The 16,309-nt window shown below is 39.8% G+C and overlaps 1 protein-coding gene across 1 annotated transcript; it reads right to left on the reverse strand.

The window, feature by feature from the left end:
- Positions 1-9,565: 9,565 nt before the first annotated feature.
- Positions 9,566-10,552, reverse strand: LOC113053923 (trace amine-associated receptor 13c-like). Its single transcript, XM_026219087.1, has one exon. It carries the CDS (start codon positions 10,547-10,549, stop codon positions 9,566-9,568), a length of 984 nt encoding a protein of 327 aa, XP_026074872.1. The 5' UTR covers positions 10,550-10,552.
- Between the last annotated feature and the right edge of the window lie 5,757 nt (positions 10,553-16,309).

The raw sequence follows: 16,309 nt of genomic DNA on the forward strand, positions 1-16,309 counted from the left end.
TTTCACAATTGATTATATCCTTTGTAGCCTGCCACTGTTGTTTACTGTGTTCCTCAAAGCTGCCACTTCAAAGCTGTGATACAATATATCAGCTGTCAGTTTGACTTTCTACTTTCTATCACAGATTAGACTCTGATTTATATGAAGAGAAAACATCAGGGACATCCCATTAAATGGGAGGTTGGATTATACTGCATTAATCCCACCTACTAGATAAATATTCAAAGCAATCAGTGATGAATTGGATCTCATATACTATTTGTAATGTACAAATATTGGTAGCACTTTATTTTACAGTCCTGTTCTTCATGTACATACTATGTACTTATTATAGTAATTAAAATAACTAGGTACTAACCCTGAACCTACCCCTAAACCTAACCCTACCCCATGTAGTTACCTTGTATTACCAGAAATTTCTAAGATAAATACACTGTAAGTACACTATAAGTACATGTTAGTACACTTACTGTAAAATAAAGTGCAACCCAAATATTTCATAAAATACAAACACTGAAATGTAATGTTAATTTTTGTCTGTAAGAAGTTGAATATTATCATCTTTATGACCTTCTGAATATAAAACACATGGCAGATGTCTAAGGTCTTTGGATCAGAGATTTTTATTGGTCCCTGGTAGAGCCTTGCACGGGACTGTTTTCTTAAACCCACACCCGCCCACTCCCGCTGAATAACCAGGCCTGCCTGCTCCTGCAACCTATGAGTTCCACTCCCACCCACCTGCACCCGAAATGTTTGTGTCCACTCCCGCCCGCTCCCGCGGACTTTAACTCAGATCTTGTAAAAAATTTACACACATAGGTACTCAGACTAAATATTATATAAGATAAATATTATTATTATTATTGATGACTTTCACCTTGATAGTTTAGCGCGAATGTGTACCTAGCCGAATCTGTAGGGGGCGAGAACGAGTCTTTAAACCTGTGTGTATGCCTACTGTGAAATTACCACATCAAACGTGACATGCTAACATGGATGCAGCTAAGATGCCGCCAGCTTTGCTTCGGGGAATTTCTTTTTTTTTGTTGTTTTTTTAAAGATTCCCAGTGGAAACCTCAACAAGATTCAGGCCTGTTTCACACTGTAGTGTGTATACAGTTCTCATTGTGCTTTCACACAGGGTGCGTTTGCAATCCGCTACTCGGTATAAAAATTGGTATAAATTTGCATTCCCCTACACGGTATAAATAAAACAAATAGAATGTTTTTAAAAACATCTCACAGGTTTCACATTCAAAATAGCTCGCTAAACAGACTATTGCAAAAAAGAAAAAAAAAAAAAAAATTATTATATACAGTCTTAGGCAAGCTACTTTGAAAATGTAGTGAGCTAAGCTACCAGTTACTCTACAGTAAATGAAGCTTCACTACACTGAATCTACCCCCTGGGAAATGTAGCAAGCTAAGCTACATCAACAGCTTGCTACATCTAAGCTACCTTTAAAATTAAATATGTATGTTGAACACGTTTTATTACAAGTCAATGCTATCTCAGTGCTCAGAACTGCCAGTCAAACAGATAGGCAGGTGTAATTGTTTAGTTTAATAGTTTTTTGTGTTCCTTATCAATTTGGCAACAAAAACAATCAAAATACATGTAATTAACAATGTGCGCACAAGTAAGTGTATGCACCTGTTGCATGGGCATGCTTAAAGGGGGGGTGAAATGCTATTTCATGCATACTGAGTTTTTTACACTGTTAAAGAGTTGGATTCCCATGCTAAACATGGACAAAGTTTCAAAAATTAAGTTGTACGTTTGAAGGAGTATTTCTGTTCCAAAAATACTCCTTCCGGTTTGTCACAAGTTTCGGAAAGTTTTTTTCGAGTATGGCTCTGTGTGACGTTAGATTTCCTTATATGGGTCCTGAGGGCACTTCTGCCGGAAGAGCGCGCGCTTCCGTATAGCACAGCACTGAGAGCACAACACTGATCAGAGACTTCACTGATCAGAGCGAGAGCGCGAAATGTCACAAAAGGAGTGTGTTTTTGGTTGTCAGGGCAAGACAACCCTGCACAGATTACCAAAAGAGAAACAGCATTAAGGGACCAGTGGATGAAGTTTATTTTTACAGAGCATCAACGGAGATGTGCAAGTGTTTGTTCCCCCCGACATTTCGAAGATGCTTGTTTTACAAACAAGGTCCAGTTTGACGCCGGATTTGCACATCGTTTATTTCTTAAGGATAATGCAGTCCCAACGAAAAAGGGTCACGATCGTGTGTTGGAACCGCATGCGGTGAGTAAAACTGCTTCAAATATCTCTGTGTTGTTAACTTAGCAATCAGCGTGTAAGCACATCAAGTAAACAACATGCAATGTTGTCATCAAACTGCACTTTCCACATGTACAGCTAAAAAAAAAAAAAAAGACGACAAAGTGGAACTTAGTCATTTTCCAAAACCGTATAGCAAATATATACAGCTTCAGTACATACCACATAGAGACGTTGTTGCTGATGCTGCTCTTGTTAAATTTCAGCCTCTGGATCTGATTCTGGATCATAAATATACGCTGAATCTGACTGTTAGCCATGGTTTGTTTTGGTTGGTTTTGTCCTCACGGTGTCCAGACACTCTTCCAGACACTGCTTCCAGACACTCTCAACGCAAAAGCCTACTGGCGCTCGTTATTCTTTAGCTCCGCCCACACGTCACGCCTCCAGCCGGTCATGTTTTCCAGGAAAAATCGGTACAGACTATCTTTCTCTTATGAATATAATAAAACTAAAGACTTTTTGGAGTTATGAAGGATGCAGTACTACTCTATAGGTACTCAAGATTAACAGGATATTGAGTGAAAACGAGCATTTCACCCCCCTTTAATATACTGTAGGACTTTGCAGAACAAAATGCAAGACCTCCAAACTACAAAAAAAATGGCCAGGCTGGGCCTTATGAAACAAAAATATATTGCAGTATATTGTAAAATATCATGTAATATATTAGGCATATATTCTTAAATATATATTTATTTTTTCCAATATATTGCAATATATTGAAAGCGGCAATCATTTGTATATTTTGCAATATATTATATAATATATGTGTCATCAATATATTATTAAATGTATTTAAATATATAAAATATTAGAAATAAAAAGGGAAAATAATATATTACAATATATCACAATATATTTTAAGAAATATATTGGTAAACATATTTTCCTTTCGTAAGGGGGACCCTGATAATTTTTACAAGCAGCATCTGAAAACATATTTTCTCTCTGTTATCTCGGTCAGTGCCATGTACTTGTCGAGGTACGGACACGGCGACTCACTCCTCAGGATTAACTGTTCTCCGACCTCATCCTATGCCATCATTTCATCAAAAAAAAAAAAAGTGGTACCATCCGGAGCAGAAGGTTGCAGTAATGCATCATAAAGATGGTTGGTTGCTATCCACCGTGAACACGAACAAGATGAAGTAGTGCCGTCGCGTCACTACTGATCCAGGATCAGCGATCTTAGCAGTTGTATTTCCTGATTTAAGTTTGAGCTTCAGAAATGCTTGCAAAAATGTAGCTTGTGTGGAAGCTACCGCGCTACTTGGTAAAAAAAAAAGAGCGTCGCTACTGAAAAGCTATTTGATTCAGCAAGTAGCGAAGCTACGACCAAGCTACTGAGAAATGTAGTTAAACTTGTAGCTTCGCTACTTGTAGCGACGCTACTGCCCAACAATGATTATATATATATTGTGACGAGTGGGGTCGGGGCCAAGAGCCGTGGGAATGGGGCGAGGCCGGTGGAGTGATTGAGAAATGAGCAACACCTGCTTGACTCACGGATCTTGAGTCCCACGGAGGAGATGGAAGATTTAAAACAGGAGCGACGACAGTGAAGGACAAGAGAGGACCAGGCCTGGAGTTTAGTTTGTGTTTTGGTTTTGTTTTGGTTCTGTTTTGTATTTATTTTGATTATTAAAATGTAATTTGATTGTCCGCCAGTTCCCACCTCCTTCTTCCCGAGATTATGTTTTTATTTTATTGTTACATGGTAACTAACGCTACTTGGTAAAAAAAAAAGAGCGTCGCTACTGAAAAGCTATTTGATTCAGAAAGTAGCGAAGCTACGACCAAGCTACTGAGAAATGTAGTTAAACTAGTAGCTTCGCTACTTGTAGCGACGCTACTGCCCAACACTGAAAGATGCCGTTTTCTTCTCGCATCCATCAGATTCGGTATGAAAGTAATCTGCCGACATCGAGGTAATGCGCAAGAGTGGCTATGAGGGAATGCCACCTGTAGAAAGAGCTACATTTTTTATAAATAATTTATAAATATTTTTTTATCTGTGGATTTTTTTTTTCTTTCTGCAGGGGAAACATCCTCTCTTAATCTCCCTCCTTGCCATCTAAGCCCCTTCAGAAAATAATCTTGCTTAAATGGCAAGGCATACGCAGTAGCAGGTCAGGCTGTGGCTTTATTACACACAATGCTGGTGCTTCAAGCATATCAGACTGATCTGCTAAGAGACCTGGATGGAGGCAGGGGCCTTTTTCTGATCAGGTAGCTGAGCTGCGCCGCACCACAGATCTCTCTCCGTGCTACCAAGCAGGCCCCCTCCGCCATGGGCGGGACTATGGCGGCCATGGTGGAAGCGGAGAGACATCTTTGGATAAACCTGGCAGACATTGGGTGGAAAGAAAAGGCTTTCTTCTCTATACTCAGATTTCGCCTTCTGAACTTTTTGGTATTTCCGATGAGATGGCGATTTGAGAAGTTGAGGGAGATGAAGGCACGCTCTGCTGCTTTCAGATCTTTCATTCACAAAGGTCCAGGTCTGAGCCTAAACAACATAGGGGTCCTGGCCTGTCTCGATCTGAGGATCAAAGACTGGTACAGAAAGCTAGTGTCGCAATCCGTGCTCCTCCCCCACCTGCGGGCAGGGGTTAGAGGAATTGTGGGTCATGAGGAGGTAAGCAGAACCTAAGGGGTGTGATCTAGACAAGGAAGCGTTCTTGTCCGAATCGGAGTGATACCTAGGTATCTACTCATTACCTTTGGTGATTTTTAACCCTCTGGAGTCTAAGAGGTTATCAGGAGAAAATAGCCTCATGACGCGTATATGCGTTAATCGACTTCAGAGGGTTAACTTCTGCTTTTATCCTCCCCTTCCTAATTCCCCTGTAACCACCAGCTCTCCACCTGATCGAGGTTAGGTGTAAACCTCTTGCATAACAGTCTCCTATGCTGGACCTATAATGTTTTATGGTGTATGTTCATAGCAACCACCTGACTGATGGTCCAGACTAAAAGGAGGCTTGAATGGGGCTCCAGCGCAGGAGGGTGGGAGAGTAAATGTAACCCTTTCTGTATATACTTATGTGGATTAAATTGCTGGTGGTTACATGTCTACTAATAAACTATGTTTGTTTCCTTTGCAGTGCTCAGTTACAATGTTTACTAAACAGTTGCCAGCACCAGCTATCCAGATTCATGTTCCGATATTAGGCGGCTGAGATCACAGGTTTCTGAGGGAGCCTCCTTGATCATCAGGCATGGCACAGCACTGCAGGGAATATCATGGACGTCCAGCCAGGTCACCTCGAGGGGTCTCCTAGCTGCTTAGTGGTGCTGTCCCATCTAGTGGGAAGTGGAGGTGGCAGTTAGAGAAGTCTTCTTGTATATGCTGCCTCAGGTGATGCTCCCCTCACCCGAGGTTTGTAAAATTGAGCTTGCCTCTCCTGTGAGATTCAGCGCCTCTGCGATGCTGTGAAACCTTTAAGTACACACGCTAAAGCTTTGTGTACTTTCTCAAAACCACGTGGTGGTCAGTGTGCACGTGAACACTTTGCGCACTTTCTAAAATCCACAAGTGGTAAGTTTATACTCAAGACTCTGCACACTTTATGAAAACCTGCATGGTAAGGGTAACGCGCTCCACTTCGTTCCCTTTCTTGAGATGATTAGACCTTGATGATTCTCCTCTCATATGAGACTGAATTTTCTGTTTTTCACCATAGCGCTACAGTATTGTCCTGTAACATACCAGTTTGAGATACACTATTCCATCTATGAGCTGCTCTATCGGAGTGCCACGAGAGCCCCTCCTTAGAATAGTATTTGAAAATTCATGCTATGGTAAGTGTGCACGTGAAGTCTTTGCACATAATCTTATATGGTGAGGGCTCCCTGTCCTTCCTTGAGTCGGTTAAAGCCCCATTCATCTTGGGCGCCACTCCACCCATGTATCCTTGGATACCTATTTAAATCAGGGTGTTGCTACCAGTGTTAATTTTGACACAAAATTTTAATTTAGTTTTAGTCTTAGTCTTTTGACTATAATTCTTTTTAGTTTTAGTCAAGTTTTAGTCATCTGATTTGTTTTAATTTTAGTCTTATTTTAGTCGACTAAAATTGCTTGGTATTTTAGTAGACTAAAATTGCTTGGTATTTTAGTCGACTAAAATTGCTTGGTATTTTAGTCGACTAAAATAAGACTAAAATCAATAACAGATTTACTAGACAATTTTTTACAGCTGGTATAGGAAACAAACTTAACCAAAATATATAAAACACAAATACAACTTTATTTCAACACAACTGTGTCTTTATTTCGATTCAAAAGCTTTTATGCAGCAACAAACACTGTCATGATAATGTAAACAATAACTAGCTGCCAATTGACCATCAATAAAAGAAAAATAAAGTTAGGTCCAGGACCTTAAAGCTTACAGCTGAGCTGAACAATAAGTGCATACATTTAAAGTAAATTGGGTGGATAAAAAAAGTAACAAGATTTTATAAGGTATTCATTTGTCTAGCAATATTGTATGTTTTAAATACTACAATATTGCTAGATTAGTATGTATAATGATAGGATTTGAACATTCACGTTTCACATGACTAATATAGAAATATTTGTGATATTGTCAACAAGTAGAACATTATAAAATATACTAAACATTGGTATTAATCAAATGTATGTATCATAATATTACGTATTAGTATTGTGCTCTCATCTAACTTGAAGAAGGGGCTATTTTACAGTACTTTTCAGTTCGTAATATTTAATGCTACAACATCTACGCACTGCAGTCTTCCAATTCTGCTTAGCTCAATAAACAAAAGAACATCGTTGTGAAATTACATTTGAGAAAATGTCAGGGTGGCTCGTCTGTAAATGTCTTTTCAAATTGGTTGTGTTCTTGCCAGGAATGAGCGCTCCGCGTGCTTTACGCTTTGTTTTGTTTTGTTCGTCGTCAAACGTGAAGTGAGCTGTGGACATTTTGCCGCTCTTTTAGACATCACCTCTTCGAATGCCGTGTCTTCCCGGGAGCTCATTTAAAAACTGAAAACCTTCGCTTCACGTCTCAATAAGTCAGGCTCGGATTGGTTCTCTTCTCTCATGCAGTCTCGCCTGTTATGTTTTGCCGGTTCTTTTGCTCATTCTTTGCATCTCTCCCGTCTGCTGATTTGATTTTCGTCACAGTCTATTTTCGTCTCGTCCTTTATTCGTTGATGATAATGTCAATCAATTTAGTCATAGTTTTAGTCTCCATCAGTGCCTTCTATTTTAGTTTTCGTTTCGTTTTCGTCCGCAAAAATATATTCGTGACGAAAATATTTAGTCAACGAAATTAACACTGGTTGCTACTAGAGAACTGTTGAGACAGCTTTTTCAGCAAGCTTATGCTAAAGCTAGCGGCAGCCCCTGTGTGACAGGCAAGACTTGGTATAAAACGCTATGTTCTTAGCTGTATCCCTTTAAAGGAATCTAACTTGATTCCAAGCCTTCAGCTCTACCCTGGGCTGAGGCCCTAACAATTAAGTTGGTTATGTAGCTTAGGCCTTTGGCCATAAGAGGTACTGTCACAGACAGCCGTCTAAACGTCCGAGGGGTGACTCCCATGGAAATGGTAGAGTTGGTACTTAGTGCTCGCCATGATTCTGGCCTGCACTTCCCTCAGCATGGTGGCATGGGTATACTGTTCCCCATAGCTCCCCCTAGAGGATGCAGTTATGAGTTCCCTTTAAAGGGAACATCTCAGGTTAGGAATGTAACCATGGTTCCCTGAGTAGAGAACGAGACACTGCGTCCTCAAGCTCCCTGCCATGCTTCGGGTGCAAGCTTCAGACGAAGAAGTGAATGGCGTGGGTTCCCGCTGCTTGTTTATAGTCGTGGTAGTAGTGACGTTAGAGGCTGTGGTCGGCCAACAAGTTGGTGTTTTTTCAATGTATGCTTCAGACATGGGTCACGACGAGGTGTTCCCCATAGCGACCCCTAGAGGACGCAGTGTCTCGTTCCCTACTCAGTTACATTCGTAACCTGAGATGTTTTTTTTTTTTTTTGTATTGATCCTCATGTCTCACTCTTGCAATCAATTGGTAAAACATACCTGCGTGTATTTATTGGGGGTATTTCCCTGGCCCTCTATGAGGGATGTGTAGTCAGATGAAACTAATTGTGATTTAGGGCCTTTTTGACCTACGTGAGTGCCACATAGGGTTTGTCAGATAATCAAGGAAATTAGCCCTAAATGTCAGATTAACTCTAATACCTGGAAGGTATCTGAAAGTGTTCTCTAATTTTGATCAGTTATTTTTTTTATACTGTGCTTCATATTTAACTCATGAAATATGCTTTAAAAACAGTTTTTACTCCTGTTAGGATAACTTCAAATAAGACTATGCAAAGACTTATCAATTTAGGAAATTGTATGCTGTTATCTAATTTTGATCTCCACTGTGTGTGTGTGTGTGTGTGTGTGTGTGTGTGTGTGTGATCCTTTTTGGTTCTCAGACCACCCCTTTAGTTATTTTATTTAGAAAATATACATATGTGAGCCTAAATATCTAAATATTGAGAAAATTGTCTTTAAAGTTTCCCAAATAAAGATATGATATCACCTTACATATCTGTTCAATGAAAAGAGGCTGTTGCCTTTTGTTTGGGGGGTGCAAGAATCCAATGAAACCTTGGACATAGTGCCACTAATATCAGTTTTTAATGTTTTAAATTTAAATAAAGTTGTGTGTGTATATATATATATATATATATATATATATATATATATGTATATGTATATGTATATGTATATATATATGTATATATATATATATATATATGTGACCGTTTTTTTTATTGCAGCATTGTGCAGTTATTGTTATAAAATTTGAGGACATTTCTCTTTTCACAATACTACTCCTAAAATATTTTAAACAGCATTACTTTTGTATAATTATTATATGGGCAGGTTCAATTACTTCAAATTAATACACATCATAATTTTTCTGCACTTTTTTAGACCATGTCAATTGCAAGAAGGTGAGAAAGAAATGCCATACTTTCCTTTGCATACTTATTTATATTCATAATCTACTGCAAATTCTCATGTTTGCACTAGTTCTACGAATGTTACAGATTTACAGTACCAGCCTTCATTGGGGAGTTTATAACTTTCACTTGCTAATGTACAGCAAGGAATATTCTCAAATACAATTCTCAAAAACTGGTCAATCACTCTACAAGGACATAGAATGTAATGAACCAGTGGCTCTACAAGAAAATGAAAAAATATCTATCTATCTATCAATTGATCAATTACCTTCTGGAAAAAGACTGAAGTATTCTGATGAGAGTTTAAATATTTTTAGAGTCAGAATGTGTTTAGCAGATTTTCTAAACCATTTGTAAAACAGTGCATAGATAAGTGGATTCATACAGGAATTCATGTATACAATCCAGCATGTTATATTAAATTCAACTGATTCTTTTGTGTCATTTCCTTCAATAAGGATGACAATATAGTAAGGTATCCAACACATAAAGTAAACCATTACCACAATCCCCAGAGTTTTTGCTGCCTTTCTTTGTGATCTGCTGACACCTGTGACAGAATTTATAACCTTGGCCTGATATTTTGCAACACAGAATATTTTCACATATACTGACATGATTACAGAAGAAGGGGCAACAAACGTGACTATGAGGTCTGTGACAACATGTTCAAATTTGAAAGAAACTGAACAGTCTCCATAACACCTGTCTTGTGTGTCTGGGTAGAACATAGTATTGTGTAAGATAATGAAAGAATATATACTAGAACATAGCCAGTTTATTATAATACAAAAAATTACTTTATCATTTGTGACTTTTACTGTGTATCTCAAAGGGTCACTCACTGCAATGTAACGATCTACAGATATAAAGACTAGATTACCAAGAGATGCTGAAACAACCACAAAAACTGTAAATAAAAATAGAGAACAAAATGTCTCTCCAAAGTACCAGCATGATTCTATGAATCTGATGCCCATTAAGGGTATAACAATCAGTCCCACGATCAGGTCTGCCACAGCCAGAGACAGAATGAGCAGGTTGGTTGGAGTGTGGAGCTGCTTGAAGTGAGAGATGGAGATGATCACCAGCAGGTTCAGAAACACTGTAAAAAACGATGCTAAAGAAATGAATGTGAACAAAATGACATACTCCACTTCAGGTTTATTATCTTTTAAACAAGACAAATTGTTATTTGGAAAGCAATACTGGATTTCTTGACTGATGTCCTCCATGATGCTCATTTTTCACAACTGATTATGTCCTCATTTGTAACCTGCCCCTGATGTTCACTCCGTACTTCATCAACAGACGACTTTGAAGCTGTGGTACAATATTCAGTCTGTCAGTTTGGTTTTCTGCCTTCCCTCAGTGCCTTGACTAATCTGTATGTACAGAAACAGGGACATCCCATGAAATGAGAGGTTTTTATACTGCATTAAACCCGCCTACTATTTAAATATTCATAGTATTCAATCAATAATCAGATAATATGTAATATTTCTGTCAACATTTGAATTTCAGATGTTTTGCAGGTGTATATTGATATCAGTGGTATAGAGAAATTATGATAATGTAGATGTACATTAAAGTTAATAATATGAAATAAATCAATGACAAAAATTATTGTTAATTATCATTTACATACACAAGAGGAAAAATGTGCATTATAACAGTAATTAAACATTTGCAGTAATTAAATGTTTGTTTGTTTGTTTTTTGGAAGGTTCAGGGTTCAACACTAAAGATTTTAACTTGCCCTGCCAAAATTGTTATTGTTCCTGCCACAAGAAACATTACATAAACGCATAACTAAATAATAGTTAATGCAGTATATACTGTAAATATCTCTGTGCACAATAGTATAACATCTCGGTTACATATTGTAACCCTTGTTACCTGAAGGAGGGAACTGATACGTCAAATCCGTGTCCGATGAATTGGGAATCTCACCAGAGAGACCAATCTACAGTACTTTGAATGTAAACTAAACAAGCCAATACACATCGGCATGTGATGATTGCATCCAGCTGCCACTGATCTCAAATAGAGTATAAATAGGCTTCAGGTGCAACACATACTCAGGTTTTCACTGAGGAGCAGAGCTGGTGAACTGGCCACTCAGCAGTGGGGAATGAGGATTACAATATGTAACAGAGATGTTCCCTTTCAGTCAATCATTTTTGAAGTCATGTCAGTGACCGACGAATTGGGAATCCCTACCAAAGTGCTGTGGAGGCTGCCTCTACCTCTACCATTGTCCTGTGTGAGCCTCCTGTGCTCCTCTAGGTATAGGCCAGGGCTTACAACAAGAAGACCAGTCGCTGTTGTCGTGGCACTACCAACTCATTAGGATTGGATAACACTGGGAAAACGTACCCATTCCAATTGGTACAGGAATATGGCGGAAGCCCCCATCCTTCCCAAAGGAAGTTTTGAAAGCACTCACACATATAGAAACCCTTATGGAAGATTTAGAGGTGATTGCTAACCATCACCAAATGGCAGAAAGACTGCTGGGGAAACATGGGCTCTGAGGTCATACTGTGGACGTTACACATATGGGGTCCACTTAGGTCTCTACATATGAAACCCATCCCTCCACTGGTTCTCACAGATTCATCGAGTGAGGTCCTAGCACCAGACATTCCACCACATCTGGCTGCTGAGGGGATGGAGGACCTTTTACCCATTTGAGTTGAGAACACAGGATGATAACAGCTCAACATGAAGGCTACAAAACCTAGTGAACATGTTGGGGGTCGACCAGCCCACAGCTCTACAAATGTCAGTCAGCGTGGCACCACAAGCCAGTGCCCAGGAGGATGCAACACTTCTAGCAAAGTAAGCTCGCAACTTGAGTGGGCATGGCACGCCCCGTGTCTGATAAGCTGGCCTCTATAACAAACAAAGAGCTGTTCTGAGCTCCTGATGCAATGTTTCCAATTCAAGTATAATCTTAAAGTGGAGATGTGACAAAGCGAAGCTAAGGCTGGGTCTGCCTCTTCTGGGGGCAGTCTTGCAGGTTCCTGATCCCTGAAGGGAGTAGTCTGAACTTGGGCACATAGTTGGGCCAGGGTCTCAGGGTTACCTGGAAGTCAGCCGGCCAAAACTCTAGGCACAATTTGTCAACCAATAATATGTGCACGTCTTATACCCTCTTTGTAGAATGTGTTACCACTTAACATCCAGTCATCCCTGTCATCCAGTGTGAAATGGACTATTCCTGAACTTTCCATTGGAGCTCGCAAAGTGACGGAGAAGAGAATAATTGAATGAAAACGGGAAGGCAAATTGTCTGAATATTGTAGATAGTTTGTAGATTAAGATACATAGTATTAGTCCAAATTAGAGTTTTCATGCGCAGTTCATGTCCAGTGTTGGCGCACACACATAGTTTGTATATGTTTATACTGGACAATCATTTATAGATCACATATATAGGTAGTTAGACCTTGATTAGGATATTATCTGTTATATTTATCTCCACTGAACAGTCATTTTCAAATAAGCTTTGTTTAAGTTGTTGTTTGTATACATTTATATTCATATTTATGTTTTTATTTTTGACCACACATATATGCAAAAAAAACTGTAGTCTTCACCCAAACCTGGACTAGCAATAGAGTGCAGATTAAAACATTTTTAAATGGTCCTTGGAGCTCAAACCGAGAAGGAAGTGCCCGTTGTGTGTCTATGAAGACGGATTAACTCACCAGCTCATCTAGTGGACTACGAGCTTGGTGAGCCATTGCAGCATTGACAGCCACTCCCAGGCCAGAGTCAAAGCAGAGGACAGTCACCAAGTAGAGTAGGACATACCAGATCGAGTTCTCCTGTCAGCCAAGATTTTGAACGTGATAAATGGACACTGAGAGACGAATGGCCAAGTGCATCTGATGGGCAAGGAGAAAAGGAATTAGAACTTACAGCCATGTTGCAAGAGATGAAACAAGAGAATGCAGTCCTGCGACGACAAACCACCTTCCAGAGATTATCTCAGCATTAAAGGAGATGCGCCATCAGAATGCAATGTAATATCACAAACTTAAACATCTTGAGGCAGAAAAGGAATCCCCCTTCAGGCCAGTGACTTTACCAGTTCCGTCTCCAGGTCCCTTTACTCCAGGGGTGAGGCCTGAGACCCCACAACAGTTCCATCCGACACCAGCCCCACGGTCAAAGCCACAAACTCAACCTAATGCTGTGAGAGAACAGTGCCCAGCTACAGTGGAAGAGTACCCTGGAATGGCCAAGGATTTTAGGAACATGGACATTTCTTCCTCAATGCCTGAGAGAGTACTTGATTCTCTCAGTTCTCCCACCTTCTAGGCTAAGGATACATCAACCTGTCTTCTACTTGACAGGTGTGGATTGCTTTGGACGTTACACCATAAAGGTGGGACGTAGAAATGAGAAAAGTTGGGGAATCATCTTTAAATGCATGACTTCACGTGCAGTTCACATTAACATTCTCACCAGTATGGACACCGATTCCTTCTTGATGGCTTTACGGTGATTTATTTCAAGATGTGGTAAACCCTTTGAGCTCCTAGCTTACCAGGGTACCAACTTTAAAGGAGGAGAAAGAGAACTAAGAAAGTAATTTAGCTCCCTTCACCCTGATCTCCAAACCCAACTCACCAACCAACAGATCAGATTCATCTTCAATCCAGTGTAGCACACTTTTGTGGATGTTGGGAGAGAAAAATACGCTCCTTGAAGGCTGCACTTCAAGTCACTATTGGCGCCCAGACGGTTACAGAAGAAGTACTGAGAACAGTCTTCATAGAGATAGAGAGCATCCTCAACTCCAAGCCCATTGCTATACCTCTTCAGACATTGCCGATCCAGATCCTGTGACTCCTAACATTTTGCTGATGGGGCTGCGGGATGCCTAATCACCACAAGTGGAATATCAGGACACTGAGCTCTTAAGCCGTAGGAGATGGAGACATAGCCAGAAAATGGAAAACTGAAGAAGCCAACTTGCAGATCGATGACACAGTCATGATCGTGTCCAGCAACTACCTTGTTCCCTTTGGCAGGTAGGCATAATTGTTCAGGCCTTTCCTGGGTCCGACCAAGGAATTAGATCTGCAGAAAAATGGATCAAAGACAAGACTTACACCCGAACTGTAACCAAGATTATTTGTCTGTCCCCACTTCCTGACTGAACACAGTGCCAGTGTTCCCAGGGTCAGGGAGTAGTACAGCTGGCAGTGAGAGGTTCCTGGAGAGGCAAACAGGTCTACCTGAGTGGCTCCAAAATTTCTCTGAATCAGCTGGACCGTCTGGGGATGGAGTCTCCATTCTCCCGGGAGGGTAGCTCATGACAGCTTGCTGGCTGCACGGTTGAGTACACAAAGCGACCTGAGATGCTTTTGACTCCATGGTTTAAGATATTCATGGGAGGAAATTTACAAAATATCTTCATGGAACATGATCTTTACTTAATATCCTAATGATTCTTGGCATAAAAGAAAAATCTGTTTTTAATTTTGACCCATACAATGTTTTTTGGCTGTTACTAAAAATATACCCCAGCGTCTTAAGATTGGTTTTGTGGTCCAGGGTCACATATGAGATACGGAGCATAAATGTCATTTGATCCAAGTGGGATGGCGTGGTCAGACTCAGCAGCTGCTCGGGGTCTTAAAAACTGTAAAGTAAAGTAATTCAGTCTTGTCCCCTTGTCCTCAAAACCAGAGAAAAATCTACAGAAACAACAGAAAACTTCACTTCAACATGTCTACGATAGCCAACGTCTTCTGGAAATCGGTAGTGCATGCAACTATCACCCATCATCATTGAATACTGAGAAACTAAGAGACCTTTCTTTACTGTGGACCATACCCTGGCTTCCACCCATGCGGCAAACACAGAGGCTTATGAGCTAGTCCAATGGGTAACCCCAAAAAATCAGCTCTTCCAACAATCTTGCTGTTAAACGTATGCTCACTATAAAATTAACTGGACCTTATGTTGGACTACACAGTATGAGACAATGTGCCGCGTGTTTGTTTTTACCAAAACATGGCTAAACAACAACATCGCAGACTCTGCTATTAAGCTGCACGGGCTAACCTGCTACAGAGCAGACAAAGATACAGTGCTGTGTAGTAAGACTTGCGGAGGCAGTTTATGTGTGTATATTGTAGAATGATGCAGTAATGCTGTGTTGGTGTTGTTTGCCAATAGTGGAGTTTATAATTGTGAAGTGCCAATCATTCTATCTGCCAAGGTAGATCACGGCCATTGTTATTGTTGCTGTGTATATACTCCCTCGTGCAGACACTTAAGGATGTGCTATGAAAACTGTACAGTGCTATCAGCGAGCAACAAACAACCCTGATGGCTTTTTCATAATGTCCGGTGACTTTAATCATGCAAACTTAAAGACAGTTTTGCCAAAGTTCTATCAACACGTGAACTTTGCAACAAGAGAAAACAACACATTGGACATGGTTTACAGAACAGGAAGAAATGCATACAAAGCTAACCCCCGCCCCCATCTCGGGTACTCAGGCCACATCTCTGTTATGCTAATACCAGCATACATTTGTATTTGTAAGTTGAAATTAACACTCACAGCTTTGATGTGAAAAGCTGAATACAGTTTGGTTATTTTACTGGTTAATAGTTAAACTTAAGGTGTTTGATCACATTTGACTGCAAATGAGCTTGCAGCTATTTCATCGACTTGATAGCACAGATACTAATTAAACTGCACTGAGCTGGATGATGACATCATTGAATTCAATGATGAACTCCAATTTTGCTTTATTGACACACTATTTTCCTTTGTAATGCTGTTCAGTTGCTTTTAACAATCTATGTTGTTAATAGGGCTATATAAATAAAGGTGACATGACTTGACGTGATTACACAGTTTCTTGTTTTATTTTTACATTTGATTATAACATTTTTGTAATATTTCTTAAATAAACCTACTTGTTTCTTTGACTGTTACAATTTTGTTCTCTAATCTAATAGTAGTGAAC

The sequence above is a fragment of the Carassius auratus genome, chromosome 35 (genome assembly GCF_003368295.1).
Source record: "Carassius auratus strain Wakin chromosome 35, ASM336829v1, whole genome shotgun sequence".
Lineage (NCBI taxonomy): Eukaryota > Metazoa > Chordata > Actinopteri > Cypriniformes > Cyprinidae > Carassius > Carassius auratus.

Coding starts and splice junctions, on each gene's coding strand:
- LOC113053923 (XM_026219087.1), bottom strand. CDS start 10,549: ATGAGCATCATGGAGGACATCAGTCAAGAAATCCAGTATTGCTTTCCA.